Source organism: Diprion similis, chromosome 6, assembly GCF_021155765.1.
Source record: "Diprion similis isolate iyDipSimi1 chromosome 6, iyDipSimi1.1, whole genome shotgun sequence".
NCBI lineage: Eukaryota > Metazoa > Arthropoda > Insecta > Hymenoptera > Diprionidae > Diprion > Diprion similis.
In genome coordinates this window covers 20,605,041-20,631,490 of record NC_060110.1, presented here as the reverse complement: position 1 = coordinate 20,631,490, position 26,450 = coordinate 20,605,041, and the positions used below count along the sequence as shown (strand labels likewise).

General features: G+C 36.7%; 1 protein-coding gene across 49 annotated transcripts in view; it reads right to left on the bottom strand.

Annotated features, from left to right (window-relative positions):
* LOC124407219 (microtubule-actin cross-linking factor 1) overlaps positions 1–26,450 on the bottom strand; it is a 175,049-nt gene that overhangs the window by 59,904 nt on the left and 88,695 nt on the right. For 33 of the 49 annotated variants that reach the window (XR_006929299.1, XR_006929297.1, XR_006929298.1 and 30 more), the window contains exons 3-6: positions 18,397–18,414; positions 17,814–17,873; positions 16,915–17,004; positions 14,555–14,725 (exon numbers count right to left, since the gene is read on the bottom strand). Coding sequence is in view for 46 of the 49 variants with exons in the window: in XM_046883122.1 (XP_046739078.1) it covers positions 14,555–14,725; positions 16,915–17,004; positions 17,814–17,873; positions 18,397–18,414 (339 nt within the window). In the remaining 3 variants the exon portion in view is untranslated. Of the gene's footprint in view, positions 1–1,251; positions 1,476–3,065; positions 3,317–14,554; positions 14,726–16,914; positions 17,005–17,813; positions 17,874–18,396; positions 18,415–26,450 lie in introns of those variants that run through there. The other 16 variants (XM_046883138.1, XM_046883144.1, XM_046883165.1 and 13 more) reach the window with 5 other exon arrangements.

Here is a 26,450-nt window from a genome sequence, read left to right as displayed (position 1 = left end):
GCGTGCATCGAGCAAGATTCAACTTATGGAAATCCCAAGGAAACGCTACTTTGGCGCCCACCAAAAATACATTTCGTTTTTTTTTTTTTTTTTTTTTTTTTTATTTGAATTAAATTTATTTATTGAAAGCTTGTTATTATTACACATATACACCAAAGTATTTAAATTCACTGTCTTCATTCCGGCGGACATTTAAACGATATTTCTCTAACAACGTTACACGTAGATACGTCATATGTAATTACAAGGTGAAAAGATATAAATAAGCAATTTTTTTTTCCATGCTTTCCAAGTTTATATTAATCATTTCATATATATTAATCATTAAACTTTCAACGTTCACGGTCTATTCGAACGGGGTGAAGATTGTGCAACGTACGATGAAAACGGACTTCCAGAAGCTAAGGAGACCGTAATGGCCGGTAATAATAATTATATCCTGCAACGGTAACACGTAGGTACCTGCATACCTACCACCATGCTATAAAAGCGTCCTATAGGCGCGTCGGCAAGATCACCTTGGCCATTTATAGAGAGTAAGTATGTGGCTGATCTAGTCGAGGATTAGGTACGAAGGACGTAGGCTGCAGCGAAAACACGACAAAGGAGATGAGAAAAATTCTATCTCGTTTAATCGTGATTAGGCACGATTAATTAGGTGAAAATTTCGCTGCTTAATGCTTGTATATTATTTACAAAGTACCGCTGTACATACTTTACAATAAACAAACAAATGTGTGGATACGAGAGAAATTTGGGGAGGATTTACACGACGATCCAGGATACATGACGTGTAACGCATCACTGGATCGGTCTTCTGCAGGATGCATTTTGTCGTTCGCAGGACACGTCGAGCGCCGGACATACCATAACCTACTCAAATAACCTGTCTTTCAACTTTGTTCACTTTCATTCTTTTCTAATGCGAGACGTGCACGTCGCACAGATTGAGAAAGAATATAATGACAAGTTCAGACTGTAATTTTTCAGAGAACAGCTTTTCAAAGTTTCGATTCTTTAATTTGGATTTTATCTTTCCCTCCTCTCTTTTTTCTCCTCATCTCTTCAAACATCAATTTCTGACTTCTAATTCTCGTGTGATACGTTTTTATGCAGATTCTTTTCCAGAATCCGGCAAAATACATGAAAAAAAAAAAAAAAAAAAAAAAAAAAAAAAAAAAAAAACGCCAGTCGCCGCGTTTATTGTTAATGAAAATGATACCGTCATGTCACAGGAAACGCTTGTCTTACCCGAACGGTTTTCGGCTTTGTTGGTGCGCGTTGTCCGATGGCAACGGTTGTGGTGTAGCGATTATCGTGCAGAGCCTTCGGCTGAGCACGCCTCGTTAAATCCTCGGCAACGCTTTTCTCCTCGCCGCGCGTCAGCGTCGTCGTCTTCCTGACGATGCGAGTGACGATACGACGGGTTCCGTTTTCCCCCCTTTTAGAGGTCTTCGTTGACTCGATCGAGGAGCCTGAGTTCCATTTCATTTTAACGAAAATTTTTTTTTATTTCATATGATTTATTGTCAATCTACATAGACAGTTTTTATACTTCCGATGCGGAGTTCGTTGCTTTCCGACACAGCGTGATAAAAATTCTCAGCCGATTATCTACTTCAAGACCTAATTACAAATTATCCTATTAACAAACCTACCGTTAAGATAAAAGATGAAACGTTTGAAAAAAGCTTCTTCTTATTCTTCTTCTTCTTCTTCAAAAATATTATGTAGGTACATATTTTAACAAATGGTATAAAAAATTTCGATCGCCGTATAATTTCGTTGACTTCGCGTACCTGGTATCGTCAGTGGTAGAAAATAAGTTAATTGCACGAAGACAGTCGCGTGCTAATTATCAAACAATTGAATAATACCTGCGGCATGTCTCGCGTGCACGCACTTCGTTACACAGTGATAAGATTGAGGTGTGCGTGTGTGTGTGTGTGTGTGTGTGCGTGTGTGTGTGTGTGTGTGTGTGTGTGTGTGTGTGTGTTTGCGGGTATGTAAGTCAGTAGAGGTACCCGAGATAGCGATAGTATAGGAAGTTTGTTCAAAGCCGTAGTTACAAGTTAAAATAGAAAAAAAAAATCCAGAGAGAAAACAAATTACGGGATGGTTTTATGAAGCGTTTCTTCTGATAACTGCGCGTCTTCTCTTACGTCATTATGTAAGAATTTTTCTTTGAGCCGACTCCGCTTGTTATAATTATACGCTCTAAAGTTTCTATTAAATAACTGTGCCTGAAAAAGTATCTCGATTATTTCCAAACCATTGATCCGTGGGTACGTTAATAAAATTTTGAATAATTCTGCGTAAAGTTATTTCAACGAATAACTCGATCTAATCAAATTCGATGTAGACATGAATGAATATGTAAAAAAAAAAAAAAAAAAACAAAAAAAAAAAACAACTGTAACAAACAATTTTTGCATAACGCGTCACAGATGCAACGAAGGACCATTTAAAGCCGATACGCGTGGGCAAGATCAAGGCTAACGGCGGAGTGATCAGCTGTTTGCTAATGTGTAAACAACCTTTCGCGATTGTCGAATAGAAGAAGAAGTTGCGCGATCGGCAGAAAAATTACGAAACCCTATAAGATAAGAAAAACCCAACAAATATCAAACTTGCATGTAAAATACAAAAGAAATATTCACGATCTTACGTTAACTCGTGTCTCGAAGCATTGCGTTAAATCAGTATAGCGTTATAATAGTTCCAACACCTGTTACGGTACCACATCCGGTCTACAACAGTTTTCTATTCTCTAGTTACTACCAGTAGTATTATCCTAATTTGTTGAACAAAGACTCATTTTTCAACTGGTTAAAGCAACGTGTTGTGTCATTTTTTTTTTATTCATTTCCTTTCTTCTTCCTCTTCCTATTTTTGTATTCCTCTACTTATTCTTCCTCTCTATCTCTAACAACAAGCTGTTTAATCGGAAAGCAACGGATCCCCTCAACAACTCCTTGAAGTGGAATTTTATGTATTTTTTTTTTTTTTTTTTTAAATTTTTTCTCCCTCCGATTCCGTATTCTAATTCCCGTTATGCTATGTACCTAGGACCTCGGTGGAAAGTCGTCGTTTCGTATAAATCGCTTGAAGATCAGCTGCTGCAGCGGCTGCGGCGTTGCTGCCGGTCGGATTCGACGCCGCGACGTTATCCCTGTCGTCGTCCTCTCTCGTACCCTGGACGAAGAGTCGTCCACCCTTGCTGAATCGATACATCGACATTTCGGTCAATTTTTCAATATCATCAATCTTCGTAATCAGCTTTCGTCGTAAAAAATTTTGATGATTTATTTATTTGTTTATTTTTTTTTATTTTTTTTTTTTTACTCCGTCGTATTATCGCAGAGCGTTAAATTTAGATAGAAAACTTTGCACAGTTTCTTCGAAGTTTTCAATCCTATAATATTATTCGTTTAAATATCAATTCGTTTCGGATTTACCGTTTATTATAATCATTTACTGATAATGTTTATCTTTTTTATTTATTTATTTTTAATAAATTATACTTCGGACTGATCCATGCGCGGTTATTGAACAATCGTTTTATTCAAGACATTCGATTACGTAGATAGAGAGAGAGAGTATTTTTATTACTTGCACGTCGATATGTAATTATTTGTTTGTTTTTTTTTTTGTTTATTTCTGTTTTTCTTTTTTAACGTTATACGATCTTTGCAGTTTATTATATGGATTTATTTTATGTATATAAATTGAGTATTTGAGATTCAGAATTGACAACAAGTTACGGCAATATGATATAAAATTACGATATCATTTACGGCGATATCAGGTTAAAGTATAAGTGTATGTATATATATACTCGTATAATAGTACTATTGTACACTTGAAAATACTTTGTCAAACGTTACAATCGTAAACTTCAAAGATTATTGTGACAGCTGATATTGAGGAGAGAAAAAAAAAAAACTAGTATAAATATATATGTCAGTTGAACGATCACGTGCGTTTCTGCGGCGTTTTCAAACAGATACACACACACACACAGACACGCACATATGCAGACGGATCGAAGCGGTTGTTATTGAACGAAATTGGAACGTTTAAATTAAGATTGTATTTTTCAAATTATCCCGTAATTATGGGGTTATTATTATTAAAAAAAAAAAAAAACGAAAATAACATTTCACTTGACAGTTGTATTAACATAACGTACACTTGACGCAGAGCCTGCACATGCGTCACAAACGAAACATGTATGTATAATATATATATATATATATATATATATATATATATACACATGTATATATTATATTGTCTCCGTATTATCAATTTTCTTTATATATTTTTTTTTTTAAACAGAAACACCAAAGCTTGTAAAATAAAGTGTATCAACCGAAAATTCGTCCTCCCATAAATTCACGTTTTTAACAATTAAAAATATATATTATATGTAAGAAAAAAAAAGAAAAGATACACACACTGTCACACAAAGTCATATACACATTACGCAATCGCGTATCACCCGAGATATTATTTTCAATTATTGCAGCCGATTCGCAGGTAAAACGAGGTATCTAAGCACCGAAGGTAAGAGATCCGAGGACCTCGATAATCGGAGGTGAGTAATGAAAAGAAAAAAAAAAAAGAAGAAAAAAGGCAATCCGCGTCGTCTCGTCGAGAAGGAGCGGAATATCGAGTCGTTCGTCGTTCGTCGTTCGACCGACCGCGCGAGCTCGCCGCTCGTTGAGTGACTGTCGAGAGTATAAAACCCGAGGTTCCCCCTTCCACCCACGCAACGAAGCTCCGATATCAGAGTAGGAGGGCAAAGAAAACACAGGTGAGATACACTCGTCCGTTTCTCTGTCTTTCTCACTACTTTTATCCCCCCTCCGCCCTCTTTCCTTATGCAGAGTCGTTTTAGACTCGAACGTCAAAAGCAGATCGCTAAATACGGACGAACGACGTTAAGCCGCCACGCATAACGAATTTTGTATTTTTTATTCTAAGTATGTATGTATGTATGTATGTATGTATGTATGTATGGACGGATAAAGTGAAGAATTTATTTGCACTTCATGACTAATTTTCATCCGTACATTATACATATGCAATATTGTAAATCGAATGATTGAATTGGAATAGCTTCGAGTACCTAAATGGGTGGGAAATTTTTTTTTTTTTTTTTTAGTGATTTAAAACTTGTAGAATTATTATCGTTTGATACGTTTTACGATGTAATGAGACCAGATGTTTATTACTTTGAAAATATGATAGAATAAAGTTACCGAATATATTTCACTGTGTGAAGAAATATTCCTCTTGTTAATTTTATTAAATTATACCTCGCGGCGTCGAATTTAAAGGATGGATAAAAAGGTGCGATTATAGCCGTTTGAATATAATATTATAGGCGCGTTGGACTAGTTTAAAAAAAATGATCGTCGTTTGCTGGAGTATACATATAATATAGAAGCGAGTTAATGACTTGGACGAAATATTTTCTTCCTCCTGGCAAGTTGGTAAACCATACATAGTACGATGTATTAGGTACCTAGTAGTAGTACCTACCTATAAAGAAATATCAGGCTGCAGCTGTTTTTCATTGAGACTATTTGTAGTTGCGACAACACCCACGCTGGTTAAAGTTAATGCAATAAATGTGACAGAAACGAGGGAATAACTATGAGCAACGAGTATTATATGCATGTAATGTAGTAAGTCTACGACACATCGTGGCGCGAGTAGTAAACGTGGGTTGAAATAGAATGTAGGAATGTTGACGTATTACGTGAAGCGTTTTAGAAACAAATTAAGTCCGATTGTCAGTGTTGGAAAATCAGCTTTTCCATTCAATTAAGTTGATACAATTGGGTCGAAAGCATGGGTGAGATCGAAGGTTGAAATTTAAAAAATTGACGATAGCAGGGTTCTTCGGTAATTCGATTACGCACTTTTTGAAAAGCTGATTATATGTATGTACGTGGCAATTTTATAATCACACAAGAACGAATTTTCACCGAAACCTTCTTATCAATCGCATTTCAAGTAAAGAATTATAAAACATGAATGAAAACTTGTCACATTTCCGGCTACAAGAATTCACCGACGAAACATTTCTCGATGCTGTTAAGGCTGCATACCTACGAAGAAACGCTGAGCACCATAGTCAGCACATTATTTTTAGCAACAACATGCGGTTTATATTCCGTTTAATACAGCGAGAATCAAGCCGGGATATCGGGTTGAACGTGTACGTATAAAATGAAACTATTTACTCGAGATGCCTTTATATTTGAACAAAGAAACCCTATTTGAAGAACGTTTTTGAGATGCTTTAGACACTTTTTTCCCTTTAAAAAATTAAAGTTTTTCTCACAACGTGAGAATAATTCTACAAAATAAAAAGCGGCGATCGATTTATCAGAAAATTTTACCCCCGTTTCATACATATTTATATATATACTTGATAATGATTTTGAATGCAGAGTATATTTGGAGAAAATCGTAAAAAATGATAATCAACATTGCACATTACAGTGATACAAACAGGCGAACTCTTGATATACTAATTCTATTATAAAATTTCGTTTATCCATTACACTCTTCATATTAATAATCGTGCTCTGCATCCGGACGTAAATTATCAACAAACTTCAGTAACACCTTACGATATAATCGTGAGATCCTTATACTTCCTGTCCACTATTTTCTATCAGGTTCTCGACATTTTTGTTCAAATAAAATTCTCTGACTTTTACCTTGGAAAAAAAAAAAAATTCCCAATTCCCAGACTTTTTCCCTGCACAAAACTTGAGTAATGTTGAACAACTTTTATGACCAAAAGCTCTATAAGTTGTACACCTTGAATATATAAATTTGAATTCAATCCAAAAACACATATATGCACACTGCTTCGTTTCACACAAATAATTAGAAATTTTGAAAACGATTTATAATAAAAAACGTTAGTTATCCCCTATCATCCATCATAATTTCCTAACTTTTCCCCGACTATTCCCAGTTTTCCCGATATCCATCCAGCATAAACTTTAACGCGAATTTAACGTCCACGACACTGGAAGGAATTTGTACAACTAGTCAAAACGTTCATCCTTTTCCAATTCCCCAATTTCTCGACTATTAAATACGACCGTACGGACATTCGTTTGCCCTGCGCTCGTCGTTCTGGCAATGAAAACTAGGCGTTCCACCTGGTGCTTCCACCAGCCTTCGCTTCCTGGCCTCCGTAGTTACAACGCGGGTTCTGCCTGTCTGAGGGTCTGAATTTACATCGTGTGAGAAATTTTATTGTGTAAGCTTTTGCGCAAAGCACAGCCGAGCACACGTCGCGTGCATTATTTGCGGGTATGCAACCAACCAATCAACCAACTATTTATTTATCGACTATAAAAGCGATCGAACAACGCTAGGAGACTTTCTCAGCAAGTTTTTCACCCAACTCGACAGTCCGGCTACTCATGTCGAAGTATACGGTAAATATCACCATAATCGTTAATCGCCCGACGAGTTTTCACTTTTGCTATAATACAAACCTTTCGTATCCGCGTATCCGTTGTGAACCTGCGGTTTTTCACTCGTGATCATCGTTTCCGGTCGATTCTTGTCTAGCATTAACGTATATAATCACTCTTGCTCTTGCTTGGTTCTTTGACTGTTTAATAGCAAAACGACGGAGGTTAAAGAGACTTTCGAAAATTCCAAAACGTGATCGTATCACATGACATAACTTTTTACGGTAAAAATAATATGGGAATAAAAATGAACAAGTCGTGTGATTATCTACGCCAAGCGGACGAAGGTAGGAGTATTAAACGCGTCGGTTAGGCGGTGGAAATAATAAGGCCGAACGGAAATGGCTTCTGGATTAAACGTCCCGACGGACGGTGATTTCATATCCGGCAACACGATATACACCTGCGTCTACAACAACCTGCAACCGACGCGACGGTGTGCGGATGCTCGATGACCTGCAGCACTGCAGGTGCGCTCCGATTTATCTTTATGGATCTTTGATTTATTTTGTGGTTCGATAGACGAGTTGGCGTACATTTTATACCGCATGCGGTCTTTTATATGGGACAGTCGAGTCTCTTCTCCGTTAGTTGCAAAGAAGCCGTTTACGCGGCTGAATCTTTACCTCGCCGTTAGAAGAAATGCAAATAGCGAAGCAATCTGAACTAGGGTAGAAAATTTCAAATTCTTGACCCTAATTCTTGGGGCAACGGAGATATTATTTTTCAACTTTAACTTCAACTTCTGCATAATACCTATAGAGAAAGTGATGATATAATTAATTGTCGGACATTAATTTTATAATTCTGATCTTGTATCACGACACAAATATCGAGTGAATTAATCTTTGATTTTGTACATCTGCAGTCAACGTAAATTCGCATTCACGTAAATACAAAATTCGCTCACGTGCACGGTACATATCATGTTTTGATGAGATGCAGGGATAAATAATTACTTCTACCACACCCACAACGCCGAGAGACGAGCATTTATTACCTACTTATTATACACGCGAATCGACTACTGCTCCGTAATTTGCATAGACTAGGTTACACAGCGTAACGGTGAAACACTTTTGAATGAAAATTCCACGGTTTATGTACGCCGCAGGGGATTTTCTCGTCTAAATTATACGTCGTTTTACCCGGTTTCCCCTTTTTTTTGATATGTTTATTTATTTATTTTTTTTCTTGTTTTTATTTGATAATTGATGGTTATACCAGAATCAGGGTTGTAAAATTTTTAATGAAAAAAATAATATACATTGAGCGTTGAATTAAATTCTTTAATAAAAGTTATTCCTATTAAAAAATGAAAATTAATGATTAATGGAAATGCCAATGTATTTGCATTATTTGCAAGCCTGCAGCCCCTAACTTGCATACTCGATCGAACTGATGTTTAAAAATGGGTCGAGATACTAGAATCTAGCAAAACCTCGGACCATTATAATCGTGTTGAATTTCCTCTTAAGACGATATGACGCCACCTCATGCCTTCAGAGGTCTCTCTATCCATCTCCATTCCATTCTCTACTACTACACGCCCGAATTTCGAAAGAGACTCGTGTTGTCGCAGGTGGTAAAGCGGGATTGTATGGACCACTGAAAGGCGTGAGGCCGTGCGTTGATTGGCTGATCGGTAGGCCTAGGTCAAACGTGCGAAGATTCTTTACGATTACGTCACTCGGCAAGTGACATCAGAACCGGCAATAGCCGTTAATAGCCGTAGGTACATACCTACGCCCAAGTCCTACAACTAGACAAATATCAAGTATAGTATGATATATCACAGCTGGATTACGTGTGTATCGTAAGTTCTTTGAAAAACTTCTACAAACAATACTGAAAGGCTTAACAACGATGAGCTTGGAGACACCGAGAGATAGATCGATGGAAGCGATTAACGGACAAAACATAAAAAGGAAGATAAAAAAAAAAAAGACGACAGATGGAGAGATTTTTTGATTTTTTTTTTTCTAAGCATATAATCTGAATGTAATATTGTAATTACGTTGGTTTATGGTGATATTTAAAATTCATTCAATTTTCGAAGTCATCCCGAGTTTCCGGAGTTTTTTTTTTTTTCAATTTTTTTTCCCGAATCAAGATTCGATCTAATATTCTTTTCTGAATATTACGTTTAGAACAAGTTTCTTCGTTCATACCGTTGTGCCAGTTTAAACGTGTCTATACACTGTACGAGTATCCGTGATTTGAAATCGAATAAACCAAGAAAAGAACCTAACGAACGAATAATCAAGATCACGCGATCATTGTGCTTGCACCGAAATGCTTAAAAATGTTGAGTTAGCGCATTTAAAATAGCTGTTCTAGATTCCGTGCCGGATCTATAAAGGAATGAGTGAAAAATGAAAAGTTAAAACGGTAGTAAAAAAGAGGGTCGATTTACTGTAAGTGTACGGATAAACGGTACAATATCCTGAATAGCGAATCTTCCTTTAGCCAACTGGTCAACGTTGCATCAGGTGGCCGACGAACGTTCGATTAGTAGGATAAACGGAGTGGCTCGACAAGATGCGTATAATATTAGTGATCGGTAGATCGAAGTACCTGTACGTGGATTTTGATCAAGTAGCCGTGCGTCGTCGGGTTGACGTATCGTCGTCGTCGATAGGAACCAAGTCACGACTCCAATTCAAATGGAGATAATTGGGCAGGATGCGAGTTCAATGGTACGATGTCGTTTCGCCGGTTGGTTGCCCACCGGTTGTCGAGCTTTGTTCAACCAAACCTGTCGGAATGCTAATTATCACTCGTCTCAGGTTGCCGTGGGATGTGTGCACACCATTGACGTTATCGCAAAGGCTCACTTCGTACATGACGTCTTAGAAATTTGCCAATTTTTGAAAAAAACTGGCTTTTCCTAATTTCATTCTCTTCCATCGTCAACGGAAAGACGATTAGAAGCCTTTGACACGATTCACCGCGCATTTATACATTTCCAGTTTTTTAATTGCGTTTTGCTTTTTCGATATGTCATGTATGTATGTACATTGTACATCGGTCCAAAGGCTGTAGGTTTACTTGACCACATTCGGAAATGTATTGCGACGTGTACCAACGAATCTCGTATAAAATCTCTTCACAAAGGTGAACGACAAAGGTTTGAAAAATCTATAATCGATCGGATTTCTTAATTCACTTAGTTGGACCCCGCATGTCCGTTGGTCGGTTTGTCGTATATATACCTACCAGAGAGATTATCGGTTATACGAAGCGACACGAAACTCGATACTTGTCAAGTCTATACGCGTGGACACATGGGTATTATAATAGAATAAGTCTTGGGCTTGAGAATATGAAATTTTCAACGTCTTTTCTATCAACCAGTAATCACATTCGGCTCGTTATAGTGTAGAAAAGTATATTTTTAAAATTTCTAACTAATAGTCCTGTAGTGTAATGCGTGTAAATTTTACGTATATATAAGTTAAAAAATATAAAACGTGTATAAGATGCAAGGCCGTTAATACAAGATTTGTCACATTCATTCGTTCCTTCGCTCATTTAATCCTTAATTATTATAATAGCAACGATAAATTCCATGTTTTGTAGATACCAAGACACCCACGAAATATTTATACACAAGAATGGAGTACAAACTACACCTACGATTTTGCATGCATCAGGACAATATATTTACGGAGATTAATGAAATCCCGATAGCCAAAATTTACAGTTATAGGTGGGTTGATTTGGAATGAAAAATAGTTATCAGATCAACACCTACGTTTCTGTGCGTGCGTATAATAGTAAAGTTCTGTTAACGGTATTGAATTCCAAATACGACGAAAAAAAAAAAAAAAAAGAACAAAAAAATAAGGACAAAAAAATGGATAAAAATATAGAAACGTGATATTGTAATTTATCATTACTATACGCTATGTTTAATTACGGTACTGTACAAATGGCAAAATATTTATTACATCGCGATACGCAAATACGCCTGCGGCTATCAAACACATATAGATAAGTATTGTATAAATTAGAAAGAAATTGATCAACGAAGCGGAAGCGAATAGTTGGGTGTATAAATTACGATATCTAGGCGGAGAGCACAACGAGGATTGACAAATAAATAAAAAATAAAGGCAAAAAAGGTTTTGTCAAGAAGCTGTTGCTGCTGCTGCTGATGATGATAATGATGATGACGATACTTTATTCATTAGGATTACGTGGCGAGTGTGTTTATTATTCAAGCAGCTACCTTGACCAATAAAGGGAATCTATCGCGTTTTATATTACACATATATCTACCTACTCGTTTAAAATTCAACACTGGCTGCTTCTCAACTCGGAATCTTAAGGATCTAACTCGAGTCCGAATCGCAACCTCCAGACTGGCGTAGATTGCCCCTCCCCCCCCCCCCCTGCCCCTCCACCGCAAATCCTTAAAATTTGAAGTGAAAATCTGGAGAAAGAAATTTAATATATCCAAAAAAAAAAAAATAAATAAATAAAGAACGGAAAATCACAAAGTTACCATCCGATCTATGATATTCGATTTCGAGGAGATCGATCAGATTACGAGACTTGTTTACCTATCGTAGGTAAGAGGCGAGTAGATAGCGGATTCGGTTTACAGGGTACAGGGAGAAGCTACATCTAGGTAGGTATATAGACGTATAGATATAGGTATAGGTAGGTATACACGTTTGCAGTTAAGGAGAGTCGCGCAGCGTCATCCATGCCACGATTGGTAAGCAAGCAAGCGAGAATATAAAACGAGCGCGCTTGTTTGATAAGGCAGCGACAGAGTTTTGGCGGTCGGTAATGCAGGATTTCATATTTATCAGGCATTCAATGGTCAAAGCAAAAAAATTATTTACAATTAAACCAAGTAATGAATAAATGATGATACTTTCGACTATTTTTTTTTTCTTTCTTTCTTTTTCTTTTGAATTATTCCAACCGCAAATCAGTTGTATTCAGTCATTTGTTTTCTCAAGTTTTTATTTGCACGCATCGCTACGAGGTAATTATTTGACTTACCTTTCGTCGCCACCTCTGGGGGCGCAAAAGAAAAAGAGAAATGGACAGATAGAGAATTGTTGTCAATTATATCATTGGAATATTATCAGAATTTCTTAACAGAAATTTCTTCTTCTTCTTTTCTTAATCGGTACTATAATTATTCTGTTGAATAAGAGATACATATAGGACAATTTTTTTTTTTTTTCAAACGTTTTTGCCCTGACCATATCTGCCCTTAATTATCTTATTCTTCTTTTTTCATACACCTTTTAAATCTCATAATTATTACTACGCGTTATTATTGGCAGAACGTAAAAGGCCAGAACGCAATGTGATCATTGTCATAGCATTATATGTGAGAAAGGTAAAGTCAAACATTTATCAAGCTATCTATCTATGAAAATAAGAAACGAAAACCGTGTATGAAGATAAAACGTGTAAGTGTAAAAAAAAAAAGGTAAAATGAATCTACTTCACCATACAGAGAATTATGTAGATAAAAATTTTTTTTTAGGTACATAAGATACTAATCGTCTGAGGTATATTAATAACGAAATTTCTTTACCGATGATGGTACGAATCGTCGATGACTAATTATACAAACCACGCAAAGTTTTTCCAATTTTCTTATGTACATATTTATAAACGAAGTCAAAAGAAACGTTCGAGGAAGTTACTACTCTAGAATCATACGTTAATTCAGAGCCGAATAAGACTCTCTCTCATAAGAAATTTACTGCAGCTACTGTTTGCAAATGTACCGCGAACTGATCGAATTATTTGATAATGCAAATCCGAAGCGTCGCGATGAAGAGAAATGTAACATGTCTAGCCGTACAGCATCTGCAAGTACTCTGGTGCGTGCAAGTAAAACTTCTTGTGCTTTCAAGTGCTACTTGCCTTACGCACGGATACATAATGCAAATGTGAAACGACGATATGAAATTGACCTGAAAACTGACCGGGCGCAAAACGAACACAGTCCCTCCTTCATAACGCATTTAAATATATGCAAATCGGTTTCTGCATCTCTTATTCTATACTCGGTCAAATAATTTCATTCATTTTCACGCTCCCTGGAATTCAGGCATTTTTAAATAAAACTTTCTTTAAAGTTTTAGTCGCACGAAGATTAATTTGCAAGGATTTGTCGTGGAATGTGAAATAATTAATACGGCAGTCTCGTCTAAAAATCTGTGAAATAAGAAACTCCACGGCTCATGTAGTCTTGGCACAGCGTCAAATTCCTTTTTTTTTTCATCAGTTTCGAATAAAGTTAGAAGAATTTTTACGTTATTCGTTTCAGTTTCGTTTCCCGCTTGTCGTTTTCTTTTATACCAATGCCAAGAAATGTCAATGGTATAAATTAACAAACGACGTTAAAATTAGAAGAAATGCTGCGTTCAACGATAATTATTGTGTCATTTACTTTATGCCCGAATAAGTTCGACTAACTCGATCGAATTAATGCGTCAAAGCCTGGAATGCCTCGATTATAGAACGACGAAGGAATCTATGACGTTGTGAGACTGCAATTAACGAGAAATTCCTCGGAATCGCGGGATAACAAACCTGCGGGTTTATGCTAATCGATCTGACTTCACCTGCAGCATTATTATTGTTATAATTATAGGTATGCGCAACACTAATCGCGATATTACGCAATGTACGTGTTCACATCTCAAATTGAAACAATACATTCAGAGTGAATTTTGATAAGCGGTTAGGTTTCAGTTTATACCGTCAGCGACGATTGTTTTTCCCACTTTTTGTCGAAAGAAATGAAAAACCAAATAACATTAAACAAACCGTCATAACATTCTCTCAAGCTACAAACAATGGTTTGTGTTTTCTCTTTTTCTTCTTGTTCCTGAGGTCTGTTGTTATTATTAATCGACTCAAGTACGTGAGCATACAAATATTTTGTCAGCTGAATAATCGCAAAGATAGTAAAACAAATAGGAAAACACAGTGAAAAATGACAATGTTTCAATGATAAAAATCGCGGAAAACTCGGCGAAAAAGCTTGAAAAACTTACCTGGAAGTGGAGGATGATGGTCCATATGAGTCCCAGCGTGAGTTTCGGATTTCCGTCAACGATATCCTCCGCTCGTATGTTGACGAGTTTGATCTTTTTGTATCGCAGAAAATCGAGGGCCATCTGTACATTTTGAAGCATGTGGAATCGCATTCGTCCCCTTTCCCTCGGCTGAAAGGATCAAGAAATAAATAAATAAATAAGATATAATAATAAAAACGCAACCGTGTACAAAAGAGGCGACTAATTTAAAAAAGGTGCTTTGAAATTTTTTTTAATTCGTTGATTAAAAGCAAAAAAGCTCGTCTATTCCAGAGAATATAATCAGATTTCAATACTTATTCGAATCTCGACAGGGTATAATTTGACCGACATGCATAGATCGCACGAACATCGCGATACGTGTGCAGAAAGGATCGATCGATCGTGGGCGTTATAGTCCTGCCAATGGTCGGATGGAAAGTGTGCAGGGTAAAACGTAGCGTGTTAAGGTCAAAAGTCAATTCATAGTCTATTAACACAAAGACTTGAAAGGAGTAATGTGTGACGGTGTAATTACTGCCGACTAATCATAAGAAGTTTGCGAACGAAGTTACAGACGAAGACTTGAATTATGCAAGTTTCTTGTGAAAAATAATTGTGAGTATAGTGAATAGAAAAGCAAAATCACATCCTGACAGCTTTCTATCTTCACTGTAGTTTTATTGTTAGATCAACGTTACGTTTAACAAGTTTCAATCAATTATTGAAAATTCGTCGACACACGTAATTTGAAAAAAAGAAAAAAAAAAAATCAAGTTACTTTAGTGCAACAGTTGATGATAAATTATAATTTGTATGATAAGATCCACCAAACCTTCGTCGATCGCCTTATTTTTACACTTTATTCAACTGTGCCGGTACTGAACTCGAACAACATCGCGATGAGTGAATTATCGAAATCCCTAACCACCGATTTTGGTGCAGCCTCTCTCGAAGAAATAAGCAACATCAGAATGCAGTCAGTCATTAGGCACAGAGTCATTTTGCTTTGAATGAGTAGTTCAATTCCGCTCGTTTAGGTATATAAACTTGATTAATTATATTCTGCTTCATAGGTGAGAAGTTAACACGAGTAAAATACAATTTATCACACCACGACTATATAATAAATTCGTGCGACGAGTTGTGACAAAGTAGTGATAATATTTTCATTCGAAAATAGACTGCTGCATTAATTGTTTTTATTGTTATACGAGAGAAAAAAAAATTAATTAAGAATAAAAAAAATCGCGAGCGTGCAGCATTTGATACCGGAAATGAAATTCCACTGGCACGAAAGTAAGGGAGAGAGAACATATCACTTCCCATATGAATATCTATAACAAAACTTGCATTAGCACCGCGATTTCACTGACGTTTGTTGGCACGAAACCTTGTTTCTAAGCCAACTTCCAGCCGTTCGTACAATTTCGAGAAAGGTTATCAGTAGATAGTTTCGTGACGGCTAATTATTGTTCGAATAACACCAACGTACGTACGTCTAACCTGCACAGAATATTTATATGCGCTGCAGCCTGAGATTGTTGTAATTATTATATAATCTACAGGCTGTGAAAAATTCTTAGCTAAGAGTAACAAACGCACCGTTATCTAGCAAGCAAGCAAGCAAGCAAGCAAGCAAGCAAGCAAGCAAGCAAGAATCCAATTCATGTCTATAATTCGAACTTGCAATGCTGCTTCCCGTTAACATGATCACATTCATAGTCTAGGGTCAGAAAATTGTCTGCCACTCTTAAACGATGTTGCATGATGCGGTAGAATAGGAAGCCCCTGACCTCATTAATATTGACCAAATTTGACACTCTTGACCCGAGTTTCTCGGAAGGAATGGTGACTAGACATTTTCAATTAATTCAAGGAATTAGGTATCCACTCTATAGTCTTTCCAGCTGCAGTTGGCTAGCGTTCTCCAACCATAAAGAGACTGTAGAATTAATGTTACATCAAGGCGATAATCTTTTGCCATTTTAAGAACTCCTCACGGCCTGCATATGTTTATAAAAAATTTATCACCTTTTTTCTACACTCTCACACACGAGCAGAAAGAAGCAAAGTTATGTGCGTCGATTTTCTGTTTCCTCATGTTTTGTCTCGTCCTTGACTTTATTGCGAAAAAAAAATAAAAATTCCAACGTCCGTACAAATTTATCTTTGCACATTTCCGGGTTCCAGAAACGGCAAATATACTTGTGTCATGTATGTGTAATATATCTTGTGTATAAGGGTGGGGTGAGGGGGGGGGGGGGGGGTAAAAGATGAATCAATCCTCAGGAGTATTCTTTAGGTATAACATGCACGATTGGTGAAGGTGTACTTACAAGGTGCTCGCCTGAAAGTACCTCCAGGAGGGAAATGAGATTGTGTCCATCTCGCAGATCCTCGAACAGATCGCCAACGTGTCTGCTTGCCTGCAACAACAGTGAAGTGGAACAAGTTAATATTAGATAAATTTTTTTACTCTCTCTCTCTCTCTTTCGATCGAGCTACATGAAATAGTAAATTGAAGAAATCAAGCAATACGTATATACAGTAATAAAAAATGAATTAAACGACACTAAAATAGTAGTAAAAATACAATCAATACCTATATATGTATACGTACAGTTAAAAACTTTTTCGATAAACATTCACGCATAAAATTGCTACAAATAAACATATTGTGTTATATAAATTGAAACATATTGTTACGATAATAACTTAGGATATGATATATATATATATATATATATATATCATATCATAATAATATATATATATATATATATATGTGTGTGTAAATGCAGGGATTAGAAATAAAAATGTAAAAATAATTAGGAACATCGATTATTGTATTCCGTTGTCAATAAAATCCATTTCATTACGCAGCAGCGCAATCTACCGAACAAAATTTCGCATGCAAAAAGAATTTTCTACAGATTTATCTTTGGAAACAGATTGCGGCAACATTTTAGCTACTTCGTTGGAGTAACGTGATGGAAAATCCAACATAGCGTGTTGAAGATTCGAATACGAAGTTTATACATTTATCAAAGAGTAGCATAAAACACGAAGACACATGACACGACACGCGAACTGAAACAAGCAAAAAGAAAATCCGTGCAAGAACAGAAGAGAGAAAAAAAAAAAAAAAAACTAAGGGAAATAAAAATGCGAAAATACAATGAAAAAGAAGGGAAAAAATAGCGTAGAGCAGGACCAAACATGGGGTCACACTTACAGTGGGGGAACAGCATGGTTGATTGTTCACGATGACGCACACGTGGAGACACGTGTAAGTCTGAAAATGGAAAAACCATCACCGGGTTACCGAGACTCGCAAGGCATTAGTCTACGGCGGTATAACGAAATTAACGGTCGTGTGGTACACGAAAAAGAAACTTACGGGGGAAAATGTAACAAACGGAGAAAAGAATGGGAAAGAAAAAATGACGCGATGGAAGCGCTGTGCAACCGTGGCAGCTTGTCAAATGAAAATGAATTTTAATGCTCATTGTCAGTTATTGGCATTATTTGTTGTTGCAATAAAAAACATTGAAAAATTACATTACATGTATAATTATCGTTGCAAAAACTTGATGGTATAGTGAAGATATCGCGTGTTGGAAAATAGAAAAGTAAATATAAGAAATGAAACGAAGCAATGATTTTAAGTAATTGGGATCGCGTGACAGTTTCTTTCTTTCTTTTTTTTTTTTTTTTGTGTTACAATCAGGTGAAATTATAAGAATCGCTAATTAAATATGGAAGTATTCGAACGATTATATTCAAATTGTTTCGGCAGCTACCCATAGAATACATACCTTGACATATTTCCAATGCTGAGGAAAGCGTGAAAAACAAACATAAATTTGGAATTATCAAAAAAATATCATCTTATCAATAATCCTGCAGCAGAAATTGTGTTAAACCTAGATACAAAAATTTTTTTCAATCACACGTGGACCATTCGATGAACGCGCTAACTGTAAATTCGTTCTAAAAAAATAAACGATTTAAATTATCTAGACACTTGTGATTTCTTTTCTAAATCATCAACCCTCCCCGAACCACCCTTTCCGTTGGATAGACATATAAAGGGGATGGATTTCCGTCTCTCGTTCTGTGAACGTTGAAAGTCGCGCGTAAGTTGCCAACTTCTATAACCAATCGTAACTACCACTTACGTATCTGTATACCAAAAGGAATAAAGAAAATTAATGGCGAATTCAGACCGGTGGCAATCTCGGCTGGTTAGCGAAGCAAGCAGCAAGCAACCAGCCCACATGAACGGTAGACGGGTTTCAGGAACGAAGGACAGCGCGGAGAAACTCGCCGAATAAGGTTAGCCGTGCATATAACGCGAGGTCCGCGTGGGCAGCGGGTTTCCTAGGTGGGCGAGGAAGTCAGAACCGTATCGCTCGACAGACAAGGGAAATCTGATTCAGAGATTTACTAATACAGGCTTACTACCATCATCAGCAGCATCGTCATCGTCGTCGTCGTCATCATCGCCAGTAGTAGTAGTAGTAGTAATAGTAGTAGTAGTAAAGAGCAGCGGTACTAGTTAAGACGTCGCGGTCCTTCCGACTCGATACATAATTGAGATAGGTTCTGTCTCAATGTGAGAAGAATGAAAGAAGAAAAAAGAAAAGAAAAAAAATCACTCTCATTTCGTTGGCATAGACACGTCAGCGTCTTTCTTTGAGTGAGTGTTGTTAAGAATGTCTTTTCCAACTCTTATTATACCTACACCTTCACTTTTCACGCATGATTCACAGCCTAACTTCTCTTTCCTATGATACAACATCTGCAGGATATCGCATTATGCAACGTAAGTGGAAAGATTGTATTGTCTATATACTTTTAGGAGTGTCGTGTAGAACAGGAAGACTTCTAATCCTGAATGAAAGAGTTCAAGAGTTACCACCAATCATCCACCACTCCTATACCATTTTAATTTAGCCTCGACAAATGACGCTCATTTTGCACTTTCTCCGAACCGACGAGAAAAGTTTGCATCGTTCCAAAAAGAACAAAAAACGAATTGGATTCATTTTTTCATCGTTAAAACAGCCTTTCAAATTGGTGAAGGTGTCGAGAGAGTGACTCGAAGGTTGAACAAGACTCCCACAGCCTTCCGCCAGCGAGTAAGTAATAAAGAGGTAAAAATGTCTGTGCGTTGAGAGTGCTTGAAGTCCCTTGGGTCTTGACAAATGTCATGTCTTGTCTGTAAATAGAATTGAGTTTAAATCAATCAGGAGACCGCTGCTTCTGGGCTCTGTTGGTTGTTTCTCAAGTAAACGAGCTAAGCGCAGAGCTGCATCATGGAAGTCGTTGGGAACCGGTTGAATAAACGCTAAGTCCGCAGTTTCGAAATTCAGATAGGTTGGGCCTTCTGACGAAGTTGAGCGGATGGATAGACTCGACGTGAGGAATGTTGTAACAATTGATGCAAAACTATTATGTTACTTCATCTGCAACAAGTCTCTCCTCTTCGCAAACTCTACATGCAAATCTAATTCAGTGAGAATGAAGAGATCGTTTATGTTAAATAGAGTGGATAAACAAAAAAAAAAAAAAAAAAAAAACACTCAAGTACATAATTTTTAACAGATTCAAACGCAAATCAATCCATCCCACATAGCCAGCTGTAACTGATAGTGATACATGCCTAATCGGTTCGTCACGCCCGCGTGATCTGCATGTGTATTCAATAACCGCATAATTCATAATCCGAACGTGAATTATGTAATTAGCACAAGACGAATTAAAACCGACCTTCACAAATCGTATTCACGGTACCTATCTGGATGGGTAAACATGATCGTGGGTGTTCAGGGAATTTCGATTATCCGAATCGCATTAATTAACTATACATGTACTATGTACATAATACAGCCTACAGTAGACGAAGAAAATTGAAAAAGTGTCTACGAGTTGGTTGGTAGAAACGATGACGACCTGAGTTACATTTACAATAAATTAAATGAAAAACCGTGAAGTGTCAACGAGTTTATGACTGGGATCGTGAACCGTTGAATAGGTGCGTCAATTTTACACGTCCACCCTTCAGCCGGTCACATAGGCAAACTTACTTAACACATGCGTTCATTCAGCACTCTACATAAGGTACATATGAGAATGTGAACACTGAATAGAAGGAACCACCGCGACGTTGGGTATCGATTAGAATCGTCTTTCGCGCTTACGCGGATAACCCATTCGCATGTCTCTGATGTTATTAACACCATAGACATCGTAATTGTGTATCTGTTTTCTCTTTTTTCGTGAGTCTTAAGTTAGCAGCTAAACTTGTTAAATTTTTGTGAAAATCAAAAAATGCAATTCTGTTTTCTCTTCATAACCCCATAAAAGTAATTGTTATTTCGACAAGGTATTTCACAAAACTTTGATTATCTGACTTTACTACCTTATTCTCGAGTGAATACGAGAACGTTTGGCTGCTAATTCTGGCTACCAGTTTCAGCCTCGTCCTTAACAAGACGTCTGTGAGGGTTAATAGAGTCCGTGGAGAGTGTGTCGAATTCGATATAAATGGAAAAAAGAAGAAGAAAAAAAAAACAACCAACAACAACCTACACGATGAACCGCGCGCACTGTACCAAATAGGCGTGATCATTACGTCACATGATCGGAATGTCAAGTCACCGGGCAAGATGACATACCGATACCTTCTATACCTCTGCACATAACTCTATGCATCAGACGTGAAACGTAAACATTACCATAACAAGAAAGCAGCATCGTCGTCGTCGTCAAAGGAGCTGAAACATTCGTGTCACCGTTTATAACTGTACCAGCGACGTGGCACTGTTGATTTGAAAAAAAAAAACGTTGGTTTTTTTTTTATTTATATCCTTATCGCTTGTTCGAATACCTGTATCTTTCCTCTCCTTTTCTTTTTCTTTTTTTTAAATTCTTTTTTTCATTATGGACAAATACTTGTAAGCTATTTGCATACGCCGACGCCGCGACGACGTGTCGCAAAATGCGGAAACGTGAAAGTTTCTTCCATTCCATTTCATTCATTCATTCATTCATTCATTCATTCATTGATGATCCTTGAAGCTCCGAGTATTAATTATTATTTTACAAAACTACACGACACTTATTTTCTAAATCTGTGATCTATTTGCACTAATTATACAAGGCACGTCGTGGTCATCGGTCGAATATTAGTCTCTAAAAATAAAGAAAAAAATTAATAATTCACGGAAGCACACAACAAGGTAAAAAACAAATTCCACGAGTTCATTTTTGGTGGAATGTCGTTTCAAATTAGCCTTCAAATTAAGTCTCGTTGCTGATATATAATTAATAAGAGGAATGAAAAAACACAAGTATGGCATGTCGGACCAAGCATTGCTCACAAATAAACGAAAATTCTCAGAAGGACACCTTTTACGACTATAACAACATATCTTAAAATCCGACAAAAATCATTTCCTACTGCTAACCAACGACTGGCAAATACTACGAGAAAAAGAGAAAATAAAAACAAAATACCAATGACGATATTTCCACATCGAAATACGAATACATCTGGTGATTTCTGTAAAAATCCTTCGGCCTAAATAAACACTCGCATTGCAACAAATCACCTTCGCGGAAATAAATATTTTGAGATATCTGTTCTTAGTACAAAAATTACACGAAGCCTTCGGCAGGATGAAACAACAAGTATTTCCACCTTTTTCTAATCCTCCCCAAGCTAAGAGGTATTAAAATTTATCATATATATATCGCCAGCCAACGATCCATCGATGATCAGTCATTATCCCAGCAAGATTGCGGAGTCTGCACGTTAGATAGCTATACTGATTCAGCTGCTGTCTTGCCTTGTTTGGGTATGGAAGACGATCGCAGGTTCATCGAGGCTGCGTACACGCCGTTGTCGTCCTTCCTTCCTCGATCTGATCGAGATTAATAAGCATCGACGATGCTAATGTCTCCTAATAAGACAGCCCGGTCGTTAAGAAGAGACTCTAGGGAGAACGCGAAAGGCTTAATTTATTACAACCCTCGAGTCAAGTCAGTATTTTACCATCCGGTAAAACCGCTTCTTGAATCCTTATTCTCGCTTTGGAATAATAATTACAAAAGAGTAAGTTAGTGAAAAAAAAGAAAACGAACCGATATTTAATTTTTAATATCAATCACATTTCTGCGGCCTTTTGACAATTCGAAATTACACACGATGTGTATTATATACTAAAGTTGACGTGAAAATAATTAACTTTCGCAAAATCAGCACCAGGAAGTAGCTATAATCTAATTACGGTTGGAGAGATGAATTAACAAAAATAAAAAAAAGTAGCAATTAACTCGGTCACGTCCCCGTGATGAGACGCGTGGCTTAACGAGGATGTAAGACTTGACCCATGTATAACAATAACAACAACAACAACACAACAGACAAGGTGAGCGTTCCTTCTTTCGGTCAGCAACTTTCACTCGCGTAGCGAAAAAGAAGCATGCGTAATAACGCGGATGTAATATCAAGACTGGAAGTATATATATGTATAGCGTGCAATACTCTTGCATTTACACATAATAAAATAATACCTCAAGCCTAACCGTAAGCTTACAATGAGAGAATTTTTTGCATACGTAAAAACGCAAGTAGTTTATGTGTTTATGTGTGTATATATATATATATATATATACATATATAGACTTGTAACGATAATCTACTTAATTGCCGGCTTAATAGTATCTTCGTGGTTTCAAACAATGACGGAATTAAAGAAATTTTTCGAGAACAAGCCGTTGCAAAAATTCTGCGCATTATATATGTATATGTATAAATATATTACGCGTGCAATTTAATTCGGTCCGGTGTGTTAAACCCGAATTGGAGAAAAAAAAAATGAAAAAGGTTCGAGATTTATATTTGCTTCTCCATTTCAACTGTGCGCTGCATTTACAAAGCAACGTTCATCGGTGTTTCATAATTAGGTAGCTAATTCCACGTCATTGCAATCTGACGGTCTGAGGAATTTTTTGAACCGCTTAGGCGTTCCTCGAACGTGTATGAACTCATCCATCACAACAACTCCTCGTCAAGAATGGTAGACCGGAAACGTCTGCGAACGATGATAGGTCCTAACTTGAGGATAATTGTTCAACGAGATAATTCCATCCCATAAAGGATCCACATTTGAAATTAAACTTTTCTCGGGTCTTTTTGTCCTGGCATCGTGCATTCATTATTACTCGAGCTCAGTACCAAATACCAAATACGTATACTCTGTTTTCTCATTCAAACAATTATTGCGGAAATCTGTGTGCGATTTTATACCCCATGAATTTGAATAAAAAAAAAAAAACTGTGCTGAAAACACGTGACGTCATCGGTAAAATTTCCGAAAAAAACAAAACATTTAAAAAGAATTTAAAAAAAATTTGATGAGAATTCCAGAACCTGAAATTTAGTTTTTTCTGACATTTTCCCTGTTTAAGTAAGTTACTAAAACCTAAATCGTTCGGCTTATTAACTCTATATTCGGTTCAAATTCAATTTGAGATGAAGAAAAATTTAAGCCAAATTGTTTTCTCGGCGAAAAAAGAGTAAACTTGTTAGTCATCCTGAAATATATTCGAAACGAAAATTTTGACAAGCTTTGAAGAATTTTTCATATTTTACGATATTACATTATACAACTGCATCATTAGCTGAATAAATATAACTTTTAAGTCTATAACACGAAGAGAAATTAACAATAATTTTCGGTATTCCCTGGACGACATTTGTCGGATGAGCATTGAATTATTGACGATGATATTTTTACTTTTTACTGGATATAAGACGACGAAGAATTTTTGAACAATCAGCAATAGAAGGTGACGGTGGATAACAGATAACCACACAGTGTCAACTTGAGCGGCGGAATAAAGCATCGCGAACAGCCAATACAAGAGGAAGATCGTAAAACCATATAAAGTGATGACCTGGCCGATCGAGACCAATAAACGAAATTTCTCGATACGATTCTAGGTTGTCTTATTCGATTTTACTACGTCCAGGTTTTACGATCTATCCCGTGCATGTATGCTCGTGATAAGAACCGTAAATAAAAGCGTAAAAGCTATAGTTATCTGAAACTTAAAATGGAGGGTAAAAAAATTGACAAAGAAGATACGAACGAAAAATTTTGAGAGAAAATAATTCTCTTTGACAAATTTCATGTATCATCAGCATGGAGAGTAGCTGAAATTCTGCTCTTTAGATAAGCCCTTGATTTTCTTCATAAAAAGACAGAGAAATAAAGAAAGGGAGAAAGAGAGAAAAAAAACCGCACACAGGTTACAATGGTAGGTAGTACATAGGCTGGTACATCAGCACTTGCAGCAACAAGAGCAACGGCTGGAAAGGTCCGAACGAGATGAGTTCCTAGAAAAAGCACGAGGTAGGTACATGCATGCATACATGTATAGTGTAGGAATCTATAATGTACTCGGGTAAGTTGAGAGAGTTAACCTAAACCTAACCTATGCAAACATCCTCTTATAGCTTTTAGTATCGGTATAAGAGCTTAGCTAGCTTGCTGTACATAATATAGTACATAGTATATATGTATATTTAGTATATACTGTGTATCGCGTGTCCGTGATGAGAGAAGAAAAAAAAAAAAAAAAAAAAAATATCATGTGCAACACGCAATGATATACCTTGTAAGCACGTGTTCCGTACCTACATCGTCATCTATTATGGAGGCGAAAAGGACGAGAAGATAAGAGAAGAGAAGAGAAGAAGAGAGTAAAGATGAAAAACGTGGCGACGATGGTTGTAAAGAATAAAAGAGATGGAGGGGAGGGAGGAGTCTCTTCAAAGCAAACAGTATTAAAAAACCAAAATGAAGCAAAAAAGAAATGCAGTCATGACGCCGCCGCGGTGCCGTGAGACCGGAAAGCAAAATGTTTGTTCAGTCCTTGGCCAAGTATCATTTTCACGGACATTAAGTTGCTGGAAATGTATACGCGGCGATGAGTCGATCCAAGTATGTGAAAGTTGACTTTTGCAAATATATAGGGAAAAATGATGGGGATTCGATATTTGGTGATCACCTATTTCTGAATTCTGATAATCAAAAACTCGGGCGTTTTTTCAAAATTTTAAATTCTAATCGATTTGACCCTAATATACTTACAAGAGACACATTCCAGGTTTAGAGGGTCACGGTTGGTTTCTACTATATCTAACCATAGATGAAAACATGACGACAAACTTCCAAATATATTCAATAGCTGATGATTAGTACGTGTTCCGATAAGCAGCTTCGCCCTACTTTAAGCAATATGCATAACATTAGTAGAAAACTGTGAACGATTTGTCTCGCGTTTACGTATATATATACACAAAAATTGCTCCAACTAAGTACGATATATGAGTTTATGAATGAATTCGAAACATACGATAATAATCGATCGAAAGCTTCCTCGTGAATCACGGGCGGTACAACTTTTACTTGTACACAAAGTTATTAACGAAATGATATAAGTATACGTTATAATAAAGGAGTCGAATTAAATCGCGAGGAAGTTTATTCACCCGCGAACTCGAAGAAAAAGAAAGAACCGTTATAATTATTACACGAGTCTAATTATTGCGGGAAAAGAAAAAAAAAAAAACGAAACGAAACGAGAGAGAAGATCCGCAAAGTGAAATCGGAATCAACGAGTCCAAAATTACTCGACATGACTGAACAAGAAGTCTAAATTACAACTGACTTTACGTGCATCACGGTAATTGGTATGAAAATACCACACGAAGTAAAAGACGTATTTTGCATGTGCGATTCAAACTTCCCAATGTATCCTTACGTCATTTTTTTAGTCAATTTTATTCCAGTGC